At 46.4% G+C, this 19,771-nt stretch overlaps 1 protein-coding gene across 1 annotated transcript in view; it reads right to left on the bottom strand.

The window, feature by feature from the left end:
- Positions 1 to 11,875: 11,875 nt before the first annotated feature.
- The window catches only part of Reck (reversion inducing cysteine rich protein with kazal motifs), a 75,030-nt gene continuing 67,134 nt past the window's right edge, over positions 11,876 to 19,771 (bottom strand). The window contains exons 17-21 of the mRNA XM_059254236.1: positions 19,243 to 19,435; positions 18,032 to 18,245; positions 16,304 to 16,377; positions 14,263 to 14,418; positions 11,876 to 13,459 (exon numbers count right to left, since the gene is read on the bottom strand). Of these exons, the coding sequence (XP_059110219.1) occupies positions 13,241 to 13,459; positions 14,263 to 14,418; positions 16,304 to 16,377; positions 18,032 to 18,245; positions 19,243 to 19,435 (856 nt within the window). The 3' untranslated portion in view covers positions 11,876 to 13,240. The remainder of the gene's footprint in view (positions 13,460 to 14,262; positions 14,419 to 16,303; positions 16,378 to 18,031; positions 18,246 to 19,242; positions 19,436 to 19,771) is intronic.

The raw sequence follows: 19,771 nt of genomic DNA, 5'->3' as shown, positions 1-19,771 counted from the left end.
CTCCTGTGTAGCATGACTTTGAAGTTCTGATCTTTCTGCTTCCACCTCCTCAGGCAGTGACTACAGGCTACATCCCTAGCTGTCCACACTCTTTGAACTAAAATGTATTGTTTTAGGTTACTGTTTGTTAGACGGTCTCAGTGTACAGCCCAAACTAGCCCCACATCACCATACTCACTCAGGTGCTGGATCTCAGGTCAGGGCTGTGCCACCACACCTGGCCAGAACCTGTAGTATTGAGTTTAGATGTATCTATCCAGTAGGTCAGCACAGAGCTACACATTGAGCTCGCTCTTCCTCCCCCTCTGTCCATCAGATACACTTACTGCCTCCTAGCACTTCCAAACAGGAGCAGAGTGGATACTGGTGCCCATCTGACATGAAGGACTTTTAGTGCTGGGTAGGGAGGGATTCTGACTCCATCTGTTCCCTTCTCCCGACAAATTCCCATTGAAATAATCAGATGAATGCAGGAGGGGTCCCTATCACACATAGGATCTCTAGAAAGGTATTTCAGAGGAACCAGAACTGCAAGGCCATGAGGAAATAGCTGAGCACAAAGGAGTCATCCGCCGTATGCGGAAGACAACAGACTGTCGGGGGCCACCACTCCCGTCCACCTTGTTCAGAAGTGAGTTCAGAAGGAGAGGGCCAGAGACCTGGCGAGGCTAAATCCCTGCCTCTGTGGCATCTGAAGAGTCTATAGTTGGTGAGTTGTGGGCTCTGTAAACTGGCTTTGCCAGCAGCCTGCCAGCAGTGTGCCAAATAGACTCAGGCGTTGTCCAAGCTCATTTCTACTAAGGACAACTGCGTGGCTGGAGAGGAAGGTGCTGCCTAGGCCAGAAGACAGACAAAAGACAAGCCATAACAAAGGAAAGACACCAAGAAGAGAGATGAACTCAATTCATGTTGTCACCTAGCCCAGGCTGGCCTCAAACTAGCCACTTAGCTGAGGATGGCCTCGAACTCCTTACTCTCCTGACTCCACCTCCGATCAATTTATCAATTTTTCCTGAGGGTGTAGTTCAGTGGTAGAGTATACTCAGCATAGGGAAGCTCTGGGTTTGCCCCCCATTATCACTAGGCAAGCAGGAGAGTTCCCATTGTCTTCGAAGCTTGTCAGTTCTGGCTCTTACACTAAAGCATTTTGATTATGAGAGCATGTGGAGCCAGCCTGTGGTCCTCTCTGTTTCTGTTGTTGATCTTTATCTATTTAACGTATGGTCAGCCCAGTGAGTCAGGTCCTTTCTATTTTGCTCTTTCTCCTCCTCTACCTCTTCTTTCTCCTCCTCTACCTCTTCTTTGTGTAAAGCAGATAAGGACCTTCCCAGCACAGAGGACCTCCCATGAACACGTGCTTGTTACCAGGCTGCCCCTCCCTCTCTGGAGGAGAACAAACACACGAAGTGCCTGATGAGGAGCATGATTCCTACTCCATGAGTGTGAAATGCCTAGGATGCTCTACGAACAGCATGCTCTCAGCCCACACGAACTTAGCCTTGTGTGTTGGCTGCTCCACTGTCCTCAGGCAGGAAAGCGAGGCTGAGAGAAGGAAGCTCCTGCAGGGCAAACAGCACCCAAAGCACCTGGGCCAATGGGAACAACACAGAAAAAGGAGACTGTGTCAATGGGCCACACTGGGGAGAAGAAAGGGTCTGTGATGTTCCCCAGCCCCTGGACCCTCAGGATCTTCACACGGGTTTAGGTTCAGTAGAGGCAAAGTTGTGTGTGACTAAGCAGTCCTTACTGCAGGCCTCGTCTCCAGTCTTTCCCCCGCCTCCAAACAAGTTCCTCTCGGGTCAGCACCTGAACTAGTTACTTTTCTATTGCTTGATGTTACACCATGACCAAGGTGATTCACAAAAGAAAACACCTAATTGGGTTTACAGCTCCAGAAGGTCAGAGTCCATGATGGCGGAGCCAAGGTGTGGCGGCAGGAACAGCTGAGACCTAAGATCTCAAAGCTTAAGTGGGACACAGAGTATATCAGTTTGCTTCACGTACTTTGAACCTTTATATCTGAAAATAAACATTTATGACTTTTATCATCTTGATAAGTTGACCCCACCCCTCACCCCAGAAATTAAACTCAGGGACTCATGTATGCCAAGCAAGCATTCTACCACTGAGCTATAACCCTGGCCCAATAAATTAGTTCTTCTATCATTCACGAAGATGTCTATCTCTCACTGTCTGCCTGTGAAATGTGTGTTTGATGTTAGTGCAGTCACCTAGCTTTCTTCCAGTGGTGAATAGGTTTGTTTGTCTGTTGTCGTGCTGGTGATGAACCTAGCAGCTTGCACATGCTAGGCAAGCTACCTCTGAACTTTATTATCCCAGTCCAGGTCATCTCATTTTTATCTTTTAACTTTTTTTTTTATTTCAATAAGTTCAGAAGACTGTTACTGTACACAGCAAAAAACCAGTTACTTTTATGATTTGTAAAATTAACCTTTGCTGGCGTAAAACTTGATCTGGATATATTTTCAAAGTGTACTGCCTATCTTCTTCATTACCAAATCCTTGATTAGAAGCAACTTCAGAAAGACGTGTCTATTCTCGGTAGTTAGGGGACACGGACTCCTCAATCCATTCCTGTTAGGAAGGTATGGCAGGAGGGAGGCTGCCGATCCCACAGCAACCACAGTGAGGACACAGAGAGCGAGCCGGAAGTGAGGGCTGGACTTCCTCCAGGAAGCTTCCCACATCTTTTCCACAGAGCACCCCCAGCAGGAGACTGAATGCACAGGCTGGTGGAGGACATTCCACTTTGAAACCACAGCCAAGGTGTGGAGTATGCAAGGGGGAAATTCCATACAGGGGCAAAAGGAATGCTACTTGTTTTACTGCAGGATTATTTGTCCTAAATCCCCTGTAACTTAACGTTCTGCAAAACGTGAAAATGAACTCTGCACTGGGCCTAGTGGTGCATGCCTTTACCCCCAGCACTCGGGAGGCAGAGGCAGGCAGATCTCTGTAAGTTCGAGGCCAGCCTGGTCTACAGACTGAGTCCCAGGACAGCCAGAGCTGTATAGTGAGACTCTGCCTCGAACAAAACAAAACAAAACAAGAACTATGTGAAACCAAAGTAAGAACTGGGGCCAGTAACCTGACTCTGTTTCCTCCTCTATAAAAGAGATATTCATGTACGTCTGTGACCAAAGTTCCTGAGAAGACAGTTTGCAGGAGGAACTATTTATTTGGTCATAGTTTCAAAGCCTTCAATCCACAGTGGGTGGGGAGGTCATGCAGAACAGAAGACAGGAAGTGGTGAGGAGTAGGAACAGGAAGGGGCTAGAGAAGTCCCAAAGGTCACGCCCCTCGTGACCTACTTCCTCTCATCAGGCCTCACTTTCTGGTTGTCAATTCAAATTTTAAAAAGTGTGTGTGTGTGTGTGTGTGTGTGTGTGTGTGTGTGTTGCAGGGTGTGCATTCACTGTTGTTGAAGTTTGAAGCTCAGGGGACAACTTGCTGGAGTTGGTTTTTTCCTACCACGGGAATTCTGTGATTGAACTCAAATCATCAAGCTTGACCACAATCTCCTTCCCCCACTGAGTCATTCTCCTGTCCCACCTCCAGCCATCTTTTTTTAACTGAAAGTTTTAAGTCACCCTGACAATTTTTTTGATCCTTTTAGAATACTGAAATGCAAAATTAAAACAGATGTTTACAAATGAATAAAAATTGGATTGTGGGTAATGGTTGAGTGTGGGTTGAAGTTGGTTTCATGGTGGCCAGGTTGGAACTCTGCATCTGTTGTCTACTGTGACTCTGATCCAGGTGCTGGGACCTCACTATGTCCTTTACCTTTTCTGTAGAATGGAGATAGTGATACTTGGAGACTCTTTCTTTCCTCCCTTCCTTCCTTTCGTCCTCCCTCCCTCCTTCCTTCTCTCTCTCCCTCCCTCCCTTCTTTCCTTCCTTCCTTCCTTCCTTCCTTCCTTCCTTCCTTCCTTCCTTCCTTTCTTTTTGTAGACAGGGTTTATCTGTGTAGCTCTGGCTGTCCTGGAGCTCATTCTGTAAACCAGACTGGCCTCAAACTCAGAGATCCACCTGCCTCTGTCTCCTGAGTGCTGGGATTAAAGGCATGCACCACCACTGCCCAGCTCACAACAGCTCTTATAAAGGAAAACATTTAACTAGGGCTGGCTTACAGTTCAGAAGTTTAGTCCATTGTCATCATGGCAAGAAGCATGACAGTGTGCAGGCAGACATGGTGCTGGAGAAGGAGCTGAGAATTCTGTATCTGGATTATCAGGCAGCAGGAAGAGAGCTGGGCCTGGCTTGAGCATCTGAACCCGCAAAGTCCACCTCCTGTGACACACTTCCTCCAACAAAGCCACACCTCCTAATAGTACCACTCCCTATAGGCCTATGGGGGCCATTCATTCAAACCACCATACTGAGGCAGGAAAATTCAATTCAAGTCCAGACTGATTGACACAGGGTATTTCTGTCTCAAAAAATGAAGACAAAAAATAAAATGAATCAATCAACCAACCAACCAACCAACCAGCCAACCAACCAACCAACCAACCAGCCAACCAGCCAGCCAGCCAACCAACCAATCAACCAACCAACCAACTAACCAGCCAACCAACCAACCAACTAATCAGCCAACCAGCTGACTGAGCTCTTAAAGGCAGAGGTTTTCAGGTGTGTATGCATTGCTGCGTGAGGTACAAATGTCCTTTCTTCGTACAGAGGAAGTCCGATTCTGCTGCTTATATTCTCACTGCTGTGAAAGTCAAGTGTGTCCATTCAAGGAACCTTGGTCACATCCACTTCAGCTCCTTGGGGGAAAACATTCAAGTAACTCAGAACCTTTCCAGGCCCCTTGCCATCCTTTTGAGTCAGCTCCTCCAGACCCAAGTTCTTGAGTTGGAGCCTGAGTTGACTGAGCCAGGGTCCTGCCCTCAAACCAGGTCCAGAAAGAGACTAGGACAAGCCTCCCTCCCTTCACAGTCAAATCTGTGCTGCATTTACACTGACTTTGCTGAACAACCTAACTCCAGCTCTCACCCACCACCCCCTTCTTTTCTTTTTATTGTCTTTTTTTTCTTCCTTTCAGCTTTTGGTTTTAAGAGACAGGGTCTCAGGTAACCTAGGGTGTCCTTGAACTCTATATGGGACCGGATGATCTTGAACTTCTGAAACTCCTGCCTCTACTCCCCAAATGCTGGCATTATACACTACCACACCTGGCCATACACACACACACACACACACACACACACACACACACACACACACTACATACATCACACACATACCCTACACACCACATATACACATACACAGAACACACACACACACCCTATACACATACACATCACACACACACATATACATACAACAACACATACCCTACACACATCACTGTGGTGGTTTGAAAGAAAAGGGTCCCCAAAAGGAGTGGCACTATCAGGAGGTATCATGTCCTCTGATCCGCTCTTTATTATTGTTAGACAACATGGGATGTAAACAAAGCTGTACCTAGAGGAAAATGGATGGTATGATAAGTGTGAGCATAAGCTTTGGTAGACTTGGGTCCAGAGTATCTTTGTCCTGCTTTTACCTGCATGCATGCCAGAAGAGGGCGCCAGATCTCATTACAGATGGTTGTGAGACACCATGTGGTTGCTGGGAATGGAACTCAGGACCTCTGGAAGAGCTGGCAAAGCTCTTAACCTCTGAGCCATCTCTCCAGCCCTTGTCCTGCTTTTAATCAGCTGTGTAACCTCCGAGAGTCATGGCTGTGAACATCTGCTCTGACAGGAAACACCGAGTTCAACTCCTTAACTCATCAACTTAGAATGACTAAGGTCAAGTCTTCTTTTTAAAGCATATCAGTTTATACAATTAATTAGTATGTTAAATTTCTCAAGTTTTTTACATCATTTGATGCATATTCTCTGAAGGATAAGGCAATGAATTATTTTGTTTCCCAATTTCTATGTTGTATGATGAATTATTAATTCATTAATAATTATTGAATTATTTAAAGCCTTTTAAACTTTTTTTCTGTTAGTTTTGGGATCATAGTATAATCATTTGTCCCTTCTTTTTCCTCCCTCCAAAACCTTCCACATACCCATCCTTGCTTTCTTTCAAATTCATGGCCTATTTTCCAATAACTGTTATTACATACATACATGTATATGTGTCTATATATAGTCCTAAATACAGCCTGCTCAGTCTGCATAGTATGTGTGTTTTCAGGGCTATTTGGTATTGTAAAATCAATTGATGTGCTCTTCCATGGGAAAAACTATTTTTTTTTCCACTCTCAGCATTCCTTAGGGGTCTGAGGTCAAGTCTTCTTGGAAAAAATATATAGCTGGGTGGTGGTGGCACATGCCTTTAATCCCAGCACTCGGGAAGCAGAGGCAGGCTGATCTCTGAGTTCAAGACCAATCTGGTTAACAGAGCAAGTTCCAGGACATCCAGGGCTACACAGAGAAGCCCTGACTTGAAAAAAAATTATTTTATTTTATTTTATTTTATTTGATATGTATGTGTAGGTGCCTAAGTGTGTACCACACGTGTGCAGGAATCCACATAGGTTAGGAGAGGGCCCTGGATCCCTGGAACTGGAGTTACAGGTGGCTGTGAACCACTATGTTGGTGCAGGGACCTAGACCTGGGCCTTCTGCAAGAGCAGTAAGCACTCCCAACCTCTGAGCCGTCTCTCTGCACCCCTAATGTTAAGTCTAAATGATATCAACTGTGTGTTGTTAGAAATGCTGTGTCTGAAAATTCCATGAGATAATTCATTGAAAAAGTGTGGAATCCTTGGACAGTCTTTAGGAAATGGACCAGGAATCTTGATTCTTCTTTGTCATTTATCATGTGACAATTCTCCCAGCGGAAGTGAGACACAAAGCAGGAGCTGTCCCATCTCAGGGGACAACCTGTACAGCAGAGAACAGGGTATTTCCAAGACTCTACATTTTGCTGGGTTTTAATACAAAATCCCATAGCAGGTCTTTCTTTGTACTGCCTGCTCCCAAATAATGACACGGAGACTTATTAATTAGGCTTATTCCCAACTAGGTCTTATAACTTAATTAACCCCTTTATACTAATCTACATTCTGCCGTGTGGCTCGCTACCTCTGCTCAGTACATCATCAGTGCATCCCACTTCCTCTGTGGTGAATCCAGCTTCTCTTCTTCCCAGAGATCCTATCTCTTCCTGGAAGTCCTGCCTATCCTCTCCTGCCTAGCTATGGGCCATTCAGTTCTTCATTAAACCAACCAGAAGGTGCCTTGGCAGAGACACATCTTCACGGTGTACAGAAAGATTATCTCACAACAAAATCCCTGTGAATGTATATGCCCAACTCATTTCTAGTGGTACAAATGAGGAAATAGATGACGTCTCTGGCAGTTTAGGATAAACCAGAGGAAAATAGGAAGGTAGAAAGAAGTGACCAAGTTACATTCACACAGCTAAACTGTAACTGACCTTCTCACTGCACCCTTTCTTTTTCTTTTGTTTTTCGAGACAGAGTTTCACTGTGTAGCTCTGGCTGTCCTGGAACCCCATTTGTAGACCAGGCTGGCCTTGAACTATAGACATCCGCCTGCCTCTGCCTACATACGCCACCACCGCCCAGCTCAACCACACCCCTTTCTGAGGGGCTCGAATGATGACCCAGAGCATTGAACCCAATTCAACCTCTTCAGGAGAGAAGAATGACTACCAAAGGGTGAATGGAAAGTATAGAGATTTATTATTACTTAATGCTTCCTTGTCAAAGGGAAAGGCTCACTAAGGAGAGAGCCAATCTTACCACCTCTGTGCCTTAGCGTTCTGATGCCTGGGCCAGAGGGACGGCTCAGAGATTGAGCACTTGCTCTTCCAGGGGACCTGAGTCCACCCAGCACCCATGTCAGGTTGCTTACAGCTCCAGGGGACCCAATGCCCTCTTCTGGCCACTGTGTACTCATATACATGTGGCGCACATACAAGCACACACATCATATTTTAAAATATTAAAAAAGAATTCTGCAGAGAAACCCTGTCTTGAAAAATCAAAAAGAAAGAAAAAATCCTGAATCTTATATTAATTTATAGAGATAATATATTCTGTGCTGATGCAAAATATAGTCACAGCTCTTACCACAAAGACAATAAAAGATTGGTTGTTTTTTTTTTTGTTTTTGTTTTTTTTTTTTTTTGTGTGTGTGTGTGTGTGTGTGTGTTGTTTTGTTTTTGGTGTTTGTTATTTTAGATAGGGTCTTAGCCCAAACTGGCCTAGATTCACAATGTAACCCAGGCTAGCCTGAAACTCTTGGATATTCTGCCTCAGCCTTTCAAGTACTGGAATTATAGATGTGAGCCACCAGGCCTGATTATACTATACTGTTTATAGAGAATAATGAGAAAATAAAAAAATTAAGAAAAACAAACATATACCGACAAAAAATATAAGAATATGTACTTTAAATGTGTGGGGGACGGGGAGGGTATATATCACAGTACCATGTCACAGCACGTGTGCAGAGGCCAGAGCACAATTTTGTAGTAGGTTCTCTCCTTTCACTTTTATGTGGCTTCCAGGAATTGACCTATTGACCTTAGGTAGTCATGTTTGAGTGGCAAAGGTCTTTACTCACTTAGCCATCTTGCCAGCCAAAGAATATGATTTTTTTGATCTGTGGTCAGTTGAATCCATGCATGTGGAATCTGTAGATACAGTAGGCTGACTATATTTAATGTTCTAAAGAATGAAAAATCTATCTCATTAATTTAATAAACATCATTTACAAATATAAACATCAAGATTTTAAGTAAATACTGCCAGTAGCCCTTAGCTGTGTCAGAGGAACAGCAGGTGGCATTTGAAGTTCAGGTGTCATCCCACCAGAAGAAACTCTCTGATGGGTGTGTCTTGTTTAAGCAAGGCTTGTGAGGATACAGACTCCAGAATGCGTTTTGCTTCTGTTGTGACTCTGCATGCTTGCTGCTACAGTGTATACGGTATGGGGATTCCCTCACTACCTGTATTATAGTGTGTCTATCTCATGATTACATCTCCATCTACTGGGCATTCAATTCTGTGGATTGTCAGAAAGGTGATTTCTCCTTAAGCTGTCTTTCAAATTCATGGCCTATCTCCTTGCTTTCTTTCAAATTCATGGCCTATTTTCCAATAACTGTTATTACATACATACATGAATGGCCTATCTACTGACAAAGAGTTTTGATGAATATAATAATACTAGGATATGTTTCACAACTAAGGCCTATTATTCCACAAGGACTGTGAGACACTTGGGACCTGCTTTAGATCACAGCTCAGGTTGACATAGGAAAACAGTTGAATTTCCCAAGCTGCCAAGATAGCTGTATACTATTAGCTGATATAAAGCTTCAAAAGAGCTTTAGATTAGACCAGGTGCCTTGCTAATGGTTTTTTAAATAAATGTTTCCAATTTTTAATTCACAAGGACAGCTGTACTGTCCGGCTGGGCTGTAAATACAAAGACAGCTCAGTTATTGCTAGCTGGCTAATAATTAAGTCCTTGTACCTATTCCTGATCTCAATTTGTGAAAATAAATTCTGACTAGTCAAGGCTACAGAAAAAAAAAATGGACTCTATACCCCCAAATGAGGATTGCAGGTGTTCTTGGATAATTAGAACTCATATTGCCTGAAAAAGTTAGTTGGGATATATAAACTGTAAAAAGACATGATAGGACAGACGAATGTAGGAGAGCAACAAGAGATAATAAAGGAATGAAACCATCAAGAGAGAGTGTGTCAGATTACTTTTCCCTAACCCCCTCAGATAACAAAGTCTTAGTTTGCGCTACACTGTGGACTTTCCCTTTGAGCCCTGTCTGCGGCCTGGAAGCTGGTTCTTCAAGGGCTGTGATAAGATACCGCAAATTAAATCAGCTGTGTATTAACAGAATAATTCATCATGACCAAATAAAAACTGAGGTATAAAGATGAAATAATAACAAGAGATATGTTCATATATATGTTCCTTGGATCTCACCTGGTGGAAAAAGAGAAGCAACTCCCACAAGCTGTCCCCTGCACGTGTGAGACATGGCACACTTGCACCCACACACAAGTTAAGTGTAAAAATTACATTTACAATTTATAAAATTAAGGACTTGGAGCAAAATATAATATGAGAGGATTCTTCTGATCTTCCTGCCTTCGCCTCCCAGGTACTGTAATTGGGATTGGATTTTTTGAAATAGGAGAGAGACCTGAGGAATGAAGTGAGGCTGTGGAACAAGAGGAGTCTATTGCTTTTCTGGAGATAGAGGAGCATACAGCAAAGCCATAATGGTCTCTTCCTTCATGGAAAAAAAAAAGTGTTTTCCCATCAAGACTCTGGTAAGTAGAAACTGCAGAGATAAACAAAACCAGGTTGTGTACTGAAGTGTCGTTTGTGGCCGAAGTAACAGCCCTTTGCCATTTAGCTTACCTACACTGCAAAGCTTGGCGTGGCTTCAGCAGTAGTTCAGCCCCTTGACTAAGCCAATTACAGCCTCGCTCCCCTTGGCCAGTAACTAGTCTAGTGTGGGAGTTTGACCCCGTCTTGACCATAGAGAAACAGTCGATGGATGTGGGAAACTTTCTGATAAATAGTTCTTATCCATGAAAGCCATAGGTGATAAAAGGGAAGTCACTGTGGCTCACGTCACCTTCCTTCATGTTTTGAAGACTGAAGGTCTGTGGACATGGCTCCATCACCCACGATATAGATCTTTCTCTCAGCCAACCTGTCTTCCTTCTGCAAACCTTTCTCCCACATTCTCAAGCACTCCTTGCTTGAGTAAACTCCTGGGCATAGGAATCTCTCCCTCAGCTTAGTTCTCTGCTTGCAGATCTCAAGATCTCTGCTGGGGCAGGGGGACAGGAGGGGCTTCCGGCAAGAGCTGCACTTGCTTGGGTGCTGGGAAGTCATTATGATCTGTGCACAAGGCAATTGGGATGTCCACTTTAGTTAGCATCAGGGCCTTTAAGGACATTATCCCCCAAGCTAACCTGTTTCTATCACCATTTTCGGGGTTCTTGTGATGATACCCCCAGAACAGGACCAACTTTAGATCTCTCCATTCATACATTCCCTCACCCAAACCTAACCCCTGACGTCCTTCCCAGGCTACAGCATTCCTGCCTTCCTAATAAAACCCCAGTCAGTCCTGGCTCTGGATCTGTCCTCATGAGGGAAGACCTCAGTGGTAAACTGCATTAATCAAAGTACCCGTCGACCCTCCCAATGACACACACAGCACCACAGGAATACTTTACATCCCCACCCCAAATTTTTGCTCAGGAAGAGCCACGTGACTTGCTCTGGCCACCGAAATGTAGGCAGAAATGACTGGCACTTGTGAGTAGAGACTCAGAGGCAGCTCGGGGCTGTCTCTGCTCCTTCTGTGAGGACACGGGGAAGGGACCTGGAGTGAAGATGTGTGAGAAGAACCACGGCTGCTGCAGTGGCTGAGTGACACAAACCTGACTGGCTTTCATGCACTCAGCCTGAGTAATTAGTTAATAATTTAAGAAGTTAATCCAGTCCTCATCGGGAGCTGCTCCAGACCCACACTCCAGAGTCATCTACCCCCAAATGTACCCTGGAGCTGGAGCATGAGGCTAAGGGAACAATAGACCTGCCTGGTCCTGTCTTGGAAGGCCTGAAGCTGGAGTCTGCACCTGATTCTGCCACTGCCTGCCCTCTGGCTGTGCCTGGGTGTTCAGTACAGCTGTTTCACTCTCCCAGAGGCCTTGGCTTGGGATGATGCCATCCAGAACCTCTCACCGTCCAGTAAAGACACAACTCACTTGAGGGTGAGAAACAGTTTCAATCTGAATGTCCACATTACCCGGAAATACACATGATCATATAAAATGACTTTTATTAAAATAGAAAAGCTTTCTAGTGTATTGCTGTAAACTATATATAGAATACATATATAGCATATTGTGGTAGACGATATGGAGAACATATATACAGTATAGTCTAGTATGCTGACATGTAGACAGAAATTGGCAATTCCAACAGAGGCCACATTAACATCAGCACGGAGACTCTCTGGAAGCTTTAAGTGCCCACTTTTCAACAACATTTTGGTATAATAAGCATATTGCTATATTTCAGACAGTACATGTAACACTGAAAAATACTTCATGTAAAATCTAAGTTCAGGTGCATACAAACAAGAAGTATTACATTAATAGCTTATTTCAAACTGTGAAACATTCAAAGTATCCAATTTCTTAGACAACATGCAAACATTTTAATACTTAGCCTGACATTTTAAATATATAAACCACATTTTTTATAATTCTATATAAAAAGAAAGTCAGACAGACACTTATCCATACTGTGCACATCACAAAAAGCAAATGTGTCTTCATGAACGGAAAGTATGGGGCTAACACATATGATTGTCATTTTACAAATATGGCTATTCACCTTCTTCATAATAAAATTAAAAAATCATGTACTATTTACATGAACTACTAATTATCTTACTTTTTGGCAATTATATAGTAGCAGCAACTGGTCTAAGTCTGATATTTAAACTCTGAACTTGGTGAGTCCTGATGAGTGTATCTGGCTAACAAACTGCGTGACACAAGATGCTGGGATGCAGGGGGCTGCCCCCATTCCCAGGCACAAACCGGCAGGACTGAGAGGACCACTGGCAAGACAAGTGCATGAGTGTCACTCGGTCAGCTGGGCCTTTGCTAAGCACATTGGAGCCCTGTCTCAAATGTCTATGGAGTCAGCCTGTGATCATCTCGAAGAAGCTTTCTCTCCCTCCACGCCGGCCGTCAGCAGTGGCTTTTCACTGGGCCCTCAGCTTCTAGACACAGGAACAAGACACTGGCAACCTCAACACTTAGAGGAACTCGGAAGATATTAGGACACGGACCCGACAGCAAAGGGGCCTCCTTCTATAAAGTGACCGTCTCAGGTCAGTGACGGTAAATTCGCTTTGGAGAAGGGGCCTTCTCTACTGAGCAAAATGTAAACTGTGGCCCCGTGGCCTACCAGCAAGAGATCTCCGTTACACTGGGAGAGCCTAGTTTATCATTTTAAAATCAAGGCAAACCCCCTAATATTGGCAGATTAAAAAAATACTGTGTGGTGCTCAGAGGTGACACACGCTTTTGCTCGGCCGCCAGCTAGCAGTCCTGAACGTCTTTCACAAGGTCAGACAGCCGAGTCGAGGGATACTTTGCCGTTTCTGTGGACACTCAGAGACGAGTCCAGAGCAAGTGTGTGGCGAGGCCCAGGCTGAAGAGGAGCAGGGATTGGCAGGGAGGCCTGGCCCCATCAGCAGAGGATGGGAGGCTTCTGGAGACCTGCACCTGGGAAATGATGAGGGCAGAGAGAGGGACATGGGATGCCAGAGTGGGGCTGTCCGAGTTGATGAGGGACTCGATTTTCTCTGCTTCCTTATTGCAGGCCTCAATCTGCAAGGGAAAGATCCTTTCAATAGAAAATCTCAGAACCTTGAGACGGTCCAGTCAAGCAAATTCCAGGCACATGTCCCAGGTGGAATGGCCACAGAGGCAGCTTACTTCCCTCTGCCCTTCCTGTATAGTCAGAGTTACAGTTACAGGTCTTATTCCACACATAGAAGAGCATTAATGGAAAGCAGAAACTCCACGTCAACTACCCTAGTCAGTCAACCACCCTAGTCAGTCAACCATTTTTGGTTTCGCACAATACCATACGCCACACACTGCCTATCTCCCTGGAGACAGTGATCACAGTGGGTTAGACAGTCATAGGGAATGCTTTTACTTCTGCTCTAAGGTGAGGATGGAAACAGGTTTGGAACGAGGCAGCTGGAACTGCTTCTGTTCACCTGTTCCACGAGTCCTCACTGCTTTCTTGTGAAACTTGGGCCCACAGAGTGAGGTTCCAGGGCCTCCTGATCTGCGAGGAAGAAAGACTTAGGGTCTTGAGACGACCCTGAAGGGTCCTCCTCCAGTGAGACCCGAGGCTTCGGCTCGGTCACCGCCTTGCCCCGCCAGTGTCCTACTCCCCAGGCCTTGGCTCCTCATCTGCACAATGGCGGGCTGGACTTAGTGTGCCCAGCCTCAGCCCCCCAGAACGGACTCTTTCCTCCTGCCCTTTCCAACTTCAAAAGTGGTTCTGTTTCCTCTCCCCTCTGTCCTTTACCACCCCTGGCTTGTGTCCCCCCACCCCCACTCTAAGTCCATCAAACTCTAAAGGGTGAGATGGCTGCACAGTGTGTGCCGGACCCCACCTGCAAAGCTTTTGGGTGATGGTCGACAGGAATAATGAGGATCACAATTTCCGATTCGATGCTCAGGTATCCAAATACATCACACTGTGGGACAGACACGTGCATGCGGACCTTCTGAAGGATCTCCAGAACTGTCACCGGCTTCTTGTTCGTCACCTAGGAGACATTTCCAGGGACTGAAGGGGACCCCTCCTGCTGCCCAGGCCACTCTGCTTCAGCTGCAGCTCACTGACCGGTGCTCAGCACCAGATTTGGCTCTGCCGCTCAAATCCTGTTGCCCAGGGTCCAGTGCAACGGGGTTGGGCCGTCCATAGAGGTTTGCAGCCAAATTAACCCCACCAGAGTACTTGAGTTTGAGCAGGGTCTTGCTACAGAGACCAGGCTAGCTTTCTCTTTCTATTTATCCATCTATTTATTTGTCTGTCTGTCCATCTATCTATCTATTTATTTATTTATTTTGATTTTTCGAGATAGGGTTTCTCTGTGTAGCTTTGGAGCCTGTCCTGGAACTCACTCTGTAGGCCAGGCTGGCCTCAAACTCAGATCTGCCTGGCTCTGCCTCCCGAGTGCTGGGATTAAAGGTGTGTGCTACCACCACCCGGCTCAGGCTAGCTTAAACTCTGACCCTCTTGCCTCAGCCTTGCTAGCTTCATGATAATCCTGTACCAGCATACCCAGTTCAGAAGTGCTGTTTATTTATTTAGGTTCTTTCTGTGTTTGAAAATAGGGCCCAAATCAAGGATGGCCTTGAACTCTCGTGTATATGAAGATAACCTTGAACTGCTCGTCCTCCTGCCTCTACCTCCCAAGAGCTAGGATATAGGCCTGCATGCTTCACCTATCTATCTACTTATGTGGGGTGTGTGTGTGTGTGTGTGTGTGTGTGTGTGTGTGTGTGTGATATGCACAAGCCAGAGGTCAATCCTAGATGTCATTCCTCAAGAGCTATTTTTACCTCCTTTTTAAAAAGTATTTATGCCAGTGGTGGTGCACACCTTTGATCCCAGCACTCAGGAGGCAGAGGCAACTGGATCTCCGTGAGTTCGAGGTTAGCCTGGTCTATGAAATGAGTTCCAGAACAGCCAGGACTACACAGATAAACTCTGTCTCAAAAAAAATTTTTTTTAAATTATGTGTACATATATCTTGTATGTGTACAGGTACCATGGAGGCTGGAGTTAAAGGTGGTTGTAAGCTGCCTGAGGTGCTGGGAACTGAATTTGAGTCTTTTGAAAGAGTAATAAGTACGAGAGCACTTAACCACTGAGCCATCTCACCTAGTTTTTCTAAGACAAGGTCTTTCATTGGCCAGGAGCTTGCCAAGGACCTGAGTGAATCACAGAACTCACGGAAAAATGTAAAAATTCTGCATGTGGTGGGACATACTGGCGATCTCCACTGAGGAGGCAGAACTAGGAAGACCCCTGGGGCTTGCCTGCCAGGCAGTCCGGCTGAATAAGAGAGATCCAGGTTGCGTGAGAGATCCTGTCTCTAAACACAAGGCAGAAGTGACCGAGGAAAACATCCAGTCGAGCTCTCTCTCCAGCCCCAGAAGCACTTCTCAAAAAGCAACTGCTCTGAACTGGAAGGCACAGGGAAGAGAAGTCCTGGGGAAACAGGTGTCTAAACAGACAGGACGGACTCTCTAGGTAGTGGCAAGTTCTTGCCTATTGCATCCCTAGAGTCCTGGCTCCCCAAAAGGGAGCAGTGGGGAAAGGGAAGGAGGACGGATGGGGAGACAGCTCCTCAGGGGAATGGATGAGGATGGGTGCAGAGACCATCTGGATTTCTACTATGGCTGGTCACCTGGCCCTGAGCATGCAAGGTGGGTTCCTAAGAAAGGGCATGCAGGGAGGAGCACAGGTCAGGGGTCAGCCACCCTGGGGGTCAACCCTTGCTCTGCTGATTATGAACTGTATGGCCTTGATGGAGTCTAGGGGCCAGGTTCTTTATACACAGGGATAATACATTTTGCCCTCCAGGATTCCTGAGAAGTTTAGCAATGTGCTTTCAACAGTACCTAGCATACGAAGCAACTTACTTTAGCAATAGTGTCCAGTTTTTCTTTGTCAAATAAAACCCGTAACATCCCAGCACACAATGGGCAACAAGCACCTGGAACAGAAACCATTTTTGTGAGTTCGGAATTAAAACAAGGAGAATCCAAAATGACTGGCGAAGTGGCCAGCTTCACTACGGCCATCACCTGTCCTTACTGATGATTCTAACTCCAGCTGTGCTTGATGACCAACCCAGGATCCTAATGTCTGTGTTTACGGAAGCCATTCCTCCATCCCGACACCCTCCTCTGGTGATGCTCAACGTGAGGAGGCTGTGGAGTCACGGCACACCAACTGCCCACTTCTCATCTCATGCTCTGGTCCTGCCCAGCAGCTTGTGCTGGCCTCTGTTTTTCTGTCTGCACAGGGAGCTTTGGGTGTTCTGAGTGCTTGCTTCTTACGTGATTTCCAAATTACCCTAATCTATTTAAACACCATACATAGCAAGGGATACGACAGTCAAATTGTATGCCACATTTAACAGAGTTCATCACCCAGTTCACCGGCAGCCTTTCCACCAGGCCCTCACCAGCTCCTCACTCGGCTTCACCGGGCAGTTTTGACTTGACAGTTTGGTCTGCAGGGAACCTTTGTCCCTCCCTTGGAGTGTGGTCTCCAGGAGGCAAGAGGCTTCATTTTGTTCACTGCTGGGCCCCTGGTGCTTAGAAGAATGTCCTTGGTGAGCTACAGGTGGAGACTCGGAAGGCCCAGGGTAGCCTGTAGGAGCAGGCCTGGAAGGAAAGCTCTTCCTCGGCCTGTCTCACTGATGAGCGTGAGTGTAACCCACACGACCACCAACACTGATGTTTACAGCGGTCTGTGTGAACAAAGCCTTCTGGCTACACAACTAAGTCAACTCTCCCTGCTTCTCTCAGTTATAAATGTTTGTGTTCATCAAAATACTTCAACTATCCATTCAACTACTAATTAATTGTTCAGATACTTTAAAATAAGTAAGTACATGCATTTAATCCAGTAATCCTAATTTTTTAAATTTAAATACTACTTTACTTGCTTATTTATTGATGCCTGATGGAAAATTGTGATTGAAAAAAGTTGACATGGTATTGTTTTTCTTTCTTTCTTTGCTTTTTTTTTTTTTTTTTTAAGACAGGGTTTCTCTGTGTTACAGCTCTGGCTATCCTGGTACTCACTTTGTAGCCCAGGCTGGCCTTGAACACAGGTCTGCCTGCCTCTGCCTCCCAAGTGCTGGGATTAAAGGCGTGCACCACCACCGCCCGGCTTTGCTTATCTTTTTAATTTTAAAATTAGATCTGTTCATTTTATTTTATGAGTGTTTTGCCTGTTTGCATGTATGTGCACCATGTGCGTACCTGGTGCCAGAGGAGGTCAGAAGAAGACACAGCATCCCCTAGAACTGGAGTTACAGATGGCTGTGAGCCGCTGCACTGGCACTAGGAATTGAACCCAGGTCACTCCAAGGCAGCTCTCCAGACACCACCATGCTCTTTGGATGTCAGCGTGTAAACGCTAAGGCAAGCCACAGCTTTGAGTTAGCTCAGAATAACCGCATGTGGGTCTCTTGAACTTTCTATTCTTTGGCTAGAATCTTACACTGTATCCCAGGGTGCCTGCATCCCAGGCAATCTTCCTGTCTCAGCCCTGAGTGCTGGGATCACACCGTTTCAGGGTCTCTCTTCTCAAGGGCTCTGCCCTACCCCTGCCCACCCCACAGACCTCCAGCTTACCGGGTGGAATGACGGGCCTGCAGCCGAGAGCCGAGAGGGAAGGGCACTTCACAGCAGCACACTCCGCTGCCCCGGCACTGTGCTCAGAGAGGACCCCGACAGCCTGGCAGGGCCCATGGTAGTCGACTGCCACCCGATCCGAGTAGGCAGCACACACACTGCTGTACGTCTCACCATTGTGCCCACAGACAGGCTCTCTGGCTCTGCAGAAGGGCTGAGGACAAACAAACACCTTTTAGCCTGCAAACTCCTGTGGTATGTCTTTCTAATGTGAGCACAGAGCTCATCTCCCTGTTTTGAGGAAGTGAAAAAACACAGGTGTAAGTTGTGGGGATCTTCCAAAGCCCTTGTGGTGGACTAGTCATGGGCCTTTGAAACGTGAGTGCTCATTGTGAAACAGATACAAGATAAAAATGTCCCCTTGGTACTCCTTCACCCAGACTTCTCTCAGTAGTCACGAAAGTCTGAATAAAAAGGTCGCTCTTCATGAAAAAGTGGAGACCTTACCATTTCATGCTGGGTGTGGGGAGAGGGGGGCTGGGCAGAGAGATGAGCGAGCGGAGCAGACCCACTCTGTACTATTAGGCAGTTAGAGGTATACCTGGGAAACACCCTAGCTGGGAAGAGCGAGCAAGGACGGAGAGAAGGGGGCAGTTAGAGCACATGGTGTCCGTGTAGGTGGGACACCAGCTCCAAGAGAAAACAGTAGCCAGACCAGCTGAAGGGACCGTCCCCACCATGGACAGAGCATGCCAATGCCGGTGGCCTGCAGGCAGGTGATGCTGGACCCAAAGATGGGAATCCCCCAGCAGAGGTCAGCACAGGATCATGGAGACCGGTGGGACGCTCCAAGGAGGCTGTCCATAAGGTCAGAAGCCTAAAAGACTGAGGCAGGCCTATGTAAAAGAGTCTTAGAGATTTTCATCTCCCTTCAACACAGTGGGCGGGGAAGGGGGAAGCGGGAAGGGGGAGACCAGTGGTGAGGCCGCTTTTCTTCCTGATTGGTTTCTAGGGCAGCCCACAGAACTGTGGACGGTGAATGGTGGTGAGCACACCGGCTGGGAAGCCTGAAGTCTTTTCCTAGGAGTGACTTGAGGCCAGGGTCCACGTGCTTTTGCACAGCACTCCTGTGTCAGCAGAGGACTCGTCTGCTTGTCTGGAGAAGATCAGAAGCTGACTTGACCCCCTTCGGTCTGCAGCCAAGCACATACCTGGCAGGGGCCTCGGTAAGACAGGCTTTTTCCTCTTTGGTACAAAGTGCAGAGATTGCTGTGCTCCACGTGCTCTGTGTCACACACAGGGTCGCGGACCTGCTCACAGGCGAGCTGTCGGTGCACACACTCATACTGGCTACATCCAAATTTATCAAAGGTCGTCAGGCACACCTGTGGTTTTGGCACACATCTGAAAAATAACGAAAGCCAGCAGGTGAACCAGAAGCATGGAGGGACTGTGTGGGGGTGGCAAAGCCCTGGATGTGGGTGGCCCTGAAAAGCAGGAGAGAGAGAGCGTTAATGGAGCCTAGGAAAAGGAGGACAGTCAGGACAGAAAATGGCAGACACGCTCCTCAGGGGGAATGAATGGCTGAGTGGTGAGCCCAGGCGACACATGGAAGAGGGTGTTCTAACTGGAGCCTGGTGGGGAAGGGGGAAACAAGCCGGCTAGGCTGAGGGAACAGCCACAAACATGAGGTGGGTTCCAGGATGTGGAGTGGGGGAGGGGTGGTAAACAGAGGGGAAA

This window comes from Peromyscus eremicus, chromosome 2 (genome assembly GCF_949786415.1).
Source record: "Peromyscus eremicus chromosome 2, PerEre_H2_v1, whole genome shotgun sequence".
Taxonomy (NCBI): domain Eukaryota; kingdom Metazoa; phylum Chordata; class Mammalia; order Rodentia; family Cricetidae; genus Peromyscus; species Peromyscus eremicus.
The sequence above is the reverse complement of the archived record's forward strand: the minus strand, read 5'-3'. Positions and strand labels throughout refer to the sequence as shown.